Genomic DNA, 9677 nt, shown 5'->3' with positions numbered 1-9677 from the left:
AGACTTGTGGGACTGAGCCCTCGACCTGTGGGGTCTGACAGCATATCCAGGTAGATGGTGTCAGAACTGAGACTGCAGGACCCCCAGCTGGTGTTGTGGAGCACTGCTCGGCGCAGGGGAACCTCCACACATTTGGTCACCAGGAGTGAGGGCACTCTGCGTGGAAGGAGACATACAGGAAAGGAGCACACAGCAGGGAAGAACAGTGTTTTTCCCTAAGTAGGAAGGGGAAATAGTTTTTCCATTACAATTGTTACTCACACTTATAAGCTTAGAAAACACGAAAACCCTTTACGAAACAGGAAGCGTGGAGCAGCTTCCGTTTTGAGGAGCAACCTCTATCCTTTCGGGTGGACACGCGCCTGCTCTCCAGGCCTGGTCGTTACCTCATACGTGGTGCCCGTGGACCGCGCCGTCGCCATCCCCACCCTGCATCTGCAGCTGCATCTGCGCCTGCATCCGGGCAATCATCTCCTGCATACGGCGGAGCTGCGGACACGAGATGGACACGCCGTTGGTCCTCGGGCTCTGCTGTCCCCAAGCAGAGGCTTTACGGGGGCCCTGGGACTGTCAGCACTTCAACGTCTGTGCTCTCCCAGAACATGGCCACGAGCTAACATACAAAACACTCTTACAAGCCAGGAAAAGGACCAATGGCTCAATAGAAAACCAAGCAAACGATAAGAATAGGCGATTCAAATAAAAAATAAAAATTATCAAGAAACAAAAGAAATAAGAAAGACAACATGAGACAGTTTTTGACCTAAAAAGGTAGGAAGGAGTTGCCACTACCCAGTGGGGAATGTGCACTAAAGGGAGTAACGGGCCCAGCTACTTTGGGTGATTCAAATGGTGAATCTTAACCCTCCTGCATCCCCATCACTTTTTTTTTTTTAATTTGTTTCATTTATTCTATTTTATTTTTTCTTGCTATTTCTTTTTTAAACATCTTTATTGGAGTGTAATTGCTTTACAATGGTATGTTAGTTTCTGCTTTACAACAAAGTGAATCAGCTATGCATATACATATATCCCCATATCCCCTCCCTCTTGCATCTCCCTCCCACCCTCCCTATCCCACCCCTCTAGGTGTTACAAAGCACCAAGCTGATCTCTCTGCACTATGCTTCTGCTTCCCACTAGCTATCGGTTTTACATTTGTTAAGGCATATATGTACATGCCACTCCTACACTTTGTCCCAGCTTACCTTCCCCCCCGCCCCATGTCCTGAAGTCCATTCTCTAGTAGGTCTGCGTCTTTATTCCCGTCCTGCCCCTAGGTTCTTCATAACCATTTTTTTTTTTTAAGATTCCATGTATATGTGTTGGCATATGGTATTTGTTTTTCTCTTTCTGACTTCACTCTGTATGACAGACTCTAGGTCCATCCACCTCACTACAAATAACTCCATTTCGTTTTTTTTATGGCTGAGTAATATTCCATTGTATGTATGTGCCACATCTTTATCCATTCATCTGTCGATGGACACTTAGGTTGCTTCCGTGTCCTGGCTATTGTAAATAGATGAGAATTGCTACTCCAGATTTTTGATTTCCATTTGCGTGGAATATCTTTTTCCATCCCTTCACTTTCAGTCTGTATGTGTCCCTAGGTCTGAAGTGGGTCTCTTGTAGACAGCATATATACGGATCTTGTTTTTGTATTCATTCAGCCAGTCTATGTCTTCTGGTGGGAGCATTTCATCCACTGACATTTAAGGTAATTATCGATATGTCTGTTCCTATTACCATTTTCTTAATTGTGTTTTGGGTTTGTTATTGTAGGTCTTTTCCTTCTCTTGTTTCCTGCCTAGAGAAGTTCCTTTAGCATTTGTTTTAAAGCTGGTTTGGTGGTGAACTCTCTTAGCTTTTGCTTGTCAGTGAAGGGTTTAATTTCTCCGTCGAATCTGAATGAGATCCTTGCTGGGTAATCTTGGTTGTAGGTTTTTCCCTTTCATCACTTTCAATACCTCTTGTCACTCCCTTCTGGCTTGCAGAGTTTCTGCTGAAAGATCCGCTATTAACCTTATGAGGATTCCCTTGTATGTTACTTGTTGGTTTTCCCTTGTTTTTAATATTTTTTTCTTTGTATTTAATTTTTGATAGTTTGACTAATATGTGTCTTAGCATGTTTCTCCTTGGATTTATCCTGTATGGGACTCTCTGTGCTTCCTGGACTTGATTGACTATTTCCTTTCCCACATTAGGGAAGTTTCCAACTATAATCTCTTCACATACTTTCTCAGTCCCTTTCTTTTTCTCTTCTTCTGGGACCCGTATAATTCGAATGTTGGTGCGTTTAATGTCCCAGAGGTCTCTGAGACTGTCCTCAGTTCTTCTCATTTTTTTTTTCTTTACTCTGCTCTGCAGTAGCTATTTCCACTATTTTCTCTTCCAAGTCACTTATCCATTCTTCTTCCTCAGTTATTCTGCTACTGATTCCTTATAGAGAATTTTTAATTTCACTTCTTGTGTGGTTCATCATTGTTTGCTGTTTAGTTCTTCTAGGCCCTCATTAAACGTTTCTTGTATGTTCTCCATTCTACTTCCAAGATTTTGGATCATCTTTACCATCATTACTCTGAATTCTTTTTCAGATAGACTATTTCCTCTTCATTTGTTACGTCTGGTGGGTTTTTACCTTGCTCCTTCATATGCTGTGTGTTTCTCTGTCTTCTCATTTTGCTCAACTTACTGTGTTTGGGGTCTCCGTTTCGCAGGCTGCAGGTTCACAGTTCCTGTTGTTTTTGGTGTCTGCCCCCAGCGGGTAAGGCTGGTTCAGAGGGTTGGGTAGGCTTCCTGGTGGAGGGGACTAGTGCCTGTGTTCTGGTGGATGAGGCTGGATCTTTTCTTTCTGGTGGGCAGGACCACGTCCAGTGGTGTGTTTTGGGGTGTCTGTGGACTTACTGTGATGTTAGGCAGCTTCTCTGCTAATGGGTGGGGGTGTGTTCCTGTCTTGCTAGTTGTTTGGCGTGGGGCGTCCAGCACTGCAGCTTGCTGGTCGTTGAGTGGAGCTGGGTCTTAGTGTTGAGACGGAGATCTCTGGGAGAGCTTTCGCTGTCTGATATCACATGGCGCCGGGAGGTTTCTGGTGGACCAACGTCCTGAACTTGGCTCTCCCACCTCAGAGGCACAGGCCTGACACCTGGCCAGAGCACCAAGACCCTGTCAGCCACACAGCTTTTGGGAGGTCTGAGGTCTTCTGACAGTGTTCAGTAGGTGTTCTGTAGGAGTTGTTCTTCCACATGTAGATGTATTTCTGATGTATTTGTGGGGAGGAAGGTGATCTCCATGTCTCACTCCTCTGCCATCTTGAAGGTCTCACCCCATCACTTTTTATCACTATGGTTTCTCTCCGTTTAGAAAGGCCTCTAGGCAAGTGTTGTAAAAGATTTACCTCAATTTTCTTCAGGTAACTTTTGTGATTATGTTTTTAACATTTAAATATTTGATCCACAGTGAATTAATTTGGTCAAAGAAGTGTTTTATTTTTGTTTCCAAAAGGCTGGCCTGTAATCTTATTATTTACTCAACATGCCTGAATTCCACCACTTTAACAGGTCTCAGCACCACCTTTACCTCAGAGCACATTGCCATACTTCTGATCTATTCCCAGACCTGCATTTATTTATTATTAATTTTTAAAAATTTATTTATTTTCTTTATTTATATTTGGCTGCGCTGGGGGGTCTTCATTGTGGTGCTTGGGCTTCTCATTGCGGTGGCTTCTCTTGTTGCAGAGCACGGGCTCTAGGCGCATGGACTTCAGTAGTTGTGGCTCCCGAGCTCTGGAGCACAGGCTCGGTAGTTGTGGTGCACGGGCTTAGTTGCTCCGCAGCATGTGGGATCTTCCCAGACCAGGGCTCAAACCCGTGTCTCCTGCACTGGCAGGCGGATTCTCAACCACTGCGCCACCAGGGAAGCCCCGACCTGCATTTAATCAGCCTAACCCGCCTGTACCAAACTCTGGACGACCACTGTTTGACGTTTCCGTAACCAGTAAAGCAAGCCTCTTTTCGTTAGTCTGCTTTTTATAGAGCTTCCTGTGTTTCCCAATGCTTAGCCTTCAAGACAAATGGAATTACTTCAAGTTCTCGCTAAAACGAAGAACTCAGCAAATACACAACTCTGTGGGAATTGCGTTAGAGAGAGCTGTGATCCTCACACTGAGCATCCTACCTACAAAGCTTTCTGTCTATTCAAATTTTGAAAGCAGTTTTCAGTAGAGCTTTTTCTAGTTTCTTCCCCTATATAAGCCCTACTACGTATTTCTTTCGTTTTTATTAATGATGGTGAATGAGCTTCTTTCATTATATTTTCATTGTCTATGTATGGGAAAACTGCTGATTTTTAAACATCTTACAAAAACCAGTCATGTTACTGAATTCTCACTATTTCCAACTTTTCCCACTAAATTGCTGTTGGGTATTAAATGAGATAACATATGTAAACCAATATATATACTTATGTATATATATACATATTATCATATGCAGATATATAACAGATTAGTTATATACAGTATGTTCCTTTTCAAAAAAAAACAAGGAAAAAAAACTATACGAACTACAAATAATATTTTTAGGTATACACTAAACAGTAGACTCAAAAACAGAAGAAGTACTTTTCTACTTACCTCAGCTTCCTTTTCCAGCAAGATCTGGTCTTTATTCATGTCCTCATTTTCCACTTTTCTAAGAGGTGAAAGAAACTACAATTATAATATTACGACAAATATAGTTGGTCATTTCTGACAAAAGATGCTCAAAGTAAAATTTCACTTTATATTTCTGAGAAATATATCTATTGAAAATTGCATAAATTTATCATTTTTCTGATTAATGACATGAATAAGAAAAGAAAACGATGAAAAATGGAATATGAAATGGAAAATTCAAGACCTCTTTCTTACTCTAAGCCGGGGGGGTGGCACTTTCGACTTTACCCAAAAAACAGTAGGTATTATCTGAAGAATACTCTTCTAAGATAAATTATGAACAAACACTACAACAGTCGTACTTAAAAAAGGAACAGGATGTGAGTGCCCAAGTGGAGAAGCCGGCGCAGGAGGCCCTCTGAGCCCTCGAAGACGCGGCTCCACGTGGGCCCACTCCCTTGGTACCACGACCTGGCTGTATTCCTCAGACTGGGATGTTCTTGCTGCCTCTAAATCCCTTCTTCACATCTGGTCCCCAAATTAGTAACACCATAAAGCAGACTCTAAAGTGTACCTCATACGTCTGTACGAAGGACCTTGTGTTGAAACAGGATCCAACACAAGTCTTTGGCCTTTCCATCTAGAGCTGTTCTTGATATGCAACGGTTAAAGACACCTTTTAACAGGCACAACAAAAAAACCCCACCCAAAACAAAAACAAACCCCAACCCCACGATTTGATTAAATTAGCAACAAGTATCTCCCAATCGCTTCTGAGTAGGAAACCAAATGGTGATGCTTAGTGGTCAAGGCTGAGCTGGACACACAGAGGAGAGGGGGACAGCATGACTCGAGGTTACCAAATATGGACCGAGGGGACAGCATGACCTGGGGCAACAACCTGCCGCCTCTTTTGAGCCTCTCGGATCGGAAGTTTTCATAGTGAAGGTCCTGGGTCACCTCTTGGAGATCCTGCATGTGAGTGCTGAAAGAGAAAAGGATGCACCATAGCTATGCCATTCGTGTGGAAAAAACACCCAATGAAGGACACAGAACACACACCAGGAACTAAGACCCCAGATTACTTGGTAAACAGTACACAAAGTTACTGGAATTTCAGGATAAGGGAATGAGGCTGTGGAAACATCTACAGAGGCGCATCTCTTTGCTACCACGATAAACAACGCACAGACACACCCAGCTGGGCCACAGGGTCTCCGCCACAAGCACCACCCCCTGCGTGAGATCACCACAGTGGACAGAAGGAGAGGCACAGAGGCTTTAGGAGATTGTTTAGGTAAACAGTGTCTGAAACAGAGCACACTTTTCTGAAAGAACTTACAAAAAACAAGCAATTCAAACATTTGTGACTCCTTAAGCTTAACGTGTATGTCACAAAGAGCCTATTAGTGTCACCTGTGGAGAAAACCATAAATCAAAGTACTAATCTTCTGGATGAGACAGAAACAGCACTTCACATCTTCTAATCATCCTGGAAAACATTCATAGCTTCGGCCCAGCTTTTTCAGGTACTTAAGCACTCAGCTCTGAGACAGGATCATGACAGCCAAGGGCCTGTCCCTGGAGGGCCTGGGTGCACTTTCACACCTGACATGGTGACTGAATTACATCTGACAACCTGAATGCCAACTTTAAGGGTATTTTTAGTGATTTTAATTCACCAAAAATTCCTAAACCAAGTGAGACCTACGTGGCCTGTAGAGCAATTTTCAGTTCTTCAAAATTTATCTGGACCAGCCGTTCTTTGATCTCAGAATTCTGATGAAAGAGGGGTTAGATTTTAGCAACACTCTTTCTGTTAGCCTCTTTATTCAAGGACAACAGCAATGCATGTTTGTTACTAAATGTACAATTTATTTTTAGAGGAAAAAAGTCTGTTTTTGTAGTCAGGTCTGTTCTAGCTGCTAAAAACCAACTGGAGAACCTCAAGGCTAACTGGGGCCACCTCGTGTGAGAGCCTGAGGCTGATGGGCACGCTGCATTTTAGCGGTGGCTGGAGAAGGCTCTCAGGGCCCCAAGCAGCGAAGCTGTCCATTTCCTCACCAGAGCAAGAGGTATCCTGTGCGTGGTGCAGCCACACCACAGGTGAGGTCTAGTCTACTTTTAGCATCAAAAAGGTCTTTGAGATTAGGAAGGAGAGTGTATTAAGCTACAGGCCCCAGGTGGAAGAGGCTAGTCTGCTACAGTCCCAGAGAGGGGAGAGCCTTCTGCACCAAGCCGGGAGAGCCCCGCTGCAGGAGCACAACGGAGCCGGTGTGGCTCGCAGGCCCCACGCACAACCCCCACTCGAAAGCTCTGCTCTCCAAGCCGGTGGGAACGCACACGCCCCTTACATGAGCATCGTCCTCAGTTTCAGGAAGTCGTTGTGCTCTGGGTTCTCCACCTCCACGACACCCCACGGGTAGAGGCGGCCTCTGACTTTCTTGCCTTTGGCTTCAATCAGCTGATTGGATCCAACTACAGAGAATGGGATACTGGCCTAGAAAGAGACACACGGGGTAGACTGGCTCCACACAGGGAACCCCAACTTTCACTGCAAACACAGGAACGTCAGCACAGAATAAGCACACTGCTGCCAACTACGAGGCTCACTTGGAAAACCAACGGTACACATATTTCACTTGCAAGTGGCAGTTCTTTTCCACATGGGACAAACTGTATGAAATCAAATTAAACCTGCAGTGAGATTTCTAAGCCTCAGGTAACAGCCATGCCAAAGCATCTTCAGAGCAGAACTACCACTGTGACCAAATCTATCTGGCAACCTCAGAGGCCAAGCCTTGTAAGACTGTGTGCTTTGCCAGCTCTTTGCATTTTAAATGCACTATGGGAAAAAGGAGTGAGTTAGTTACACTGTGTACTTGGAGACAAAGCTCCTACCTTGAGAAGTCTAGTCTGCTCTTTAAAATCTTCATCTTCATCTGACTCTGCATCAGGTAAGTGATAGATTTTGATGTTATGTTCTTCAATTTCATCCAGAATCTGAAAGAAACACCAAACCAGGAGCAACTGTAGCAAACTGCATACTATTTCAGTCAAGTTTAACGCATCATATTAGAAGTATGTCAGAATTATCCAAACGTCAATAATCATATTGACTAAAATCATTTTCAAATGATTTTACAAACTGCTAAAAAGGTATTCATGCTTGCACTGAGGGACCCTCTGTCCAGAGTAACAACAACAATGTATCACCACCTTCACTGCACAAAGCAGCAGACTAACGACAGTCCCAGTACAGCAGGTAAAAGCAGACCACACCACAACCAGCCTCCGGAAGGAGTCGTGCAGGTAGAGAAGGGAGATGCGCCCAGAGGGAACATCTCCTCAAAGGCATGGAGGGGAGGACGCAAGGGTTGTGTCTTGGGAATTACAAGAAATCCAGGATGGCTGGAAGGTTAAGACATCCAGTTGGACAGGTCAAAGAAACAACTGAGGTGGACAGGTCCCTGAATGCCACCAGGTGAGGGATCTAGGGGTCTGGATTTTATTCAATAGGAAAAAAATGATCAGCAGTGTAACCTCACAGTCTGAACTATCAACCAAGTAGTAGAGTAGCCTAGAGGGAAAGGGAAACTGGGCTGGAGTTGAAGTAAGCAGGCATTCGCCACCAGCCAGTCCACTAAGCAGCAGCCCCAAGCCCCCAATGTCGGTGCCCCATCAGACGCGAGGTTGGGGCTCTGCTTTTACTCTCACGCCAGAGTCTGGACCACCAAGCGAAGGGAGAGCACAAGCAAGTAAGCAGGAAGCACCGCTACTTCAAACCTGCTCCCCAGTTTTTTCCTCCTTAATGTGACCTGAAGGGCCCTGCGCGGTCAAAGATCTTGGACGAACCCCCTGTCCGCACTAAGTCGGGGTTTAAGAGAAGGTCCTCCTCCCAGCACCCTCTCCCCCGCGCAAGCTGGACCTAGTCTGTTCATAACTGCTTATTCCCCAACGAGATGGAGAAGCTGAGCGGTGAGCGTGACCCTGCCCTGCCTGCTCCCCACTCCGCAGCAAGAAAGTGATGGATCAAAAATAATCACACCTCCTCACTGTGGGCGACTGCAGAGCTACGGGACCATTCTGAGAGACAGGGAGGTGGGCAGATGTTCTTAGACTGTGAAGGAGGAGCACACCCACAGGTACAAGGGAGAAACTGGATAAGGAGAGGGACTGCCAAGGCCCACGATTCCAATTCCTTTCAGCCTTTGAAATTGAGCCCGAAGAATTTTGGACACAGGATCAGAGATGGGTATAAAGCCTCCTAACCCTGACAGCTGCCCCTCCTACCTGTCCAAAATTTAATGTAACATCCTATAAAAGGTGAAGTTCCCTTAAGTGTAAATTGCCAAAACACTTATTGTCAAGCATAAAAATGCCTAAGCTTTCAGGGACTCTTCCAAGGGCCTGAATATTTCCTAAAAAACTGGCAGACCCTTGAGACAATAAAGGAAAAGGCTGACAAACATGAGTTCGTATTATTTTAAAACTCCACTTATGGCAGAAGACATCAAGAGAAACACGAAGTAACACAAAAGTCTAACTAGGTGAAATAATCTGCAACGTGACAGTCAATGTCTAAAAATATACGAGTATCTGTAAGTCAATAAAAATGCAGTGAAGAGCAGCAAGCTCTAAAACCCCAGAGAACACGGCAACGGGCTTCAAGCACCGTGACAGAAACTCGCACCAGCAACCAGGCGAACGCAAACTGCAACCAGGTGCCGTTGCCCATCTCTCAGGAGGGACCCTACAAACGCTGGGAGCACATCCAGAGCTGCTCCAGGGCCGCAGAGGAGCAAAAGCTCACACTCTGCTTTGGGGGCTGCAAACGGCTACAAACTTGTTTTGAGGGAAACGCAGCCCTCCTTCAAAAACATAAACGCACCTCAGTTCCTTTCTAAGAATGTCTGACTGACACAGTTGTGAGACGACAGAGGCGCACCGACGCTGACAGCACGGACATCAGCGAGGCCCGCTCTGTGCCAGCCAGGCAAGGACTGTCCGAACCACCGCC

At 45.1% G+C, this 9677-nt stretch overlaps 1 protein-coding gene across 2 annotated transcripts in view; it reads right to left on the bottom strand.

Annotated features, from left to right (window-relative positions):
- Positions 1–385: 385 nt before the first annotated feature.
- The window catches only part of SEPTIN2 (septin 2), a 30060-nt gene continuing 20768 nt past the window's right edge, over positions 386–9677 (bottom strand). The window contains exons 8-12 of one of the 2 annotated variants that reach the window (XM_007469954.1): positions 7559–7660; positions 7012–7157; positions 5559–5642; positions 4637–4694; positions 386–489 (exon numbers count right to left, since the gene is read on the bottom strand). In XM_007469954.1, coding sequence (XP_007470016.1) covers positions 388–489; positions 4637–4694; positions 5559–5642; positions 7012–7157; positions 7559–7660 — 492 coding nt within the window. In that variant the 3' untranslated portion in view covers positions 386–387. The remainder of the gene's footprint in view (positions 490–4636; positions 4695–5558; positions 5643–7011; positions 7158–7558; positions 7661–9677) is intronic. The other variant, XM_007469953.1, reaches the window with a different exon arrangement.

The sequence above is a fragment of the Lipotes vexillifer genome, unplaced genomic scaffold (genome assembly GCF_000442215.2).
Source record: "Lipotes vexillifer unplaced genomic scaffold, Lipotes_vexillifer_v1.1 scaffold988, whole genome shotgun sequence".
Lineage (NCBI taxonomy): Eukaryota > Metazoa > Chordata > Mammalia > Artiodactyla > Lipotidae > Lipotes > Lipotes vexillifer.
This window is presented reverse-complemented; position numbering and strand designations above follow the sequence as displayed.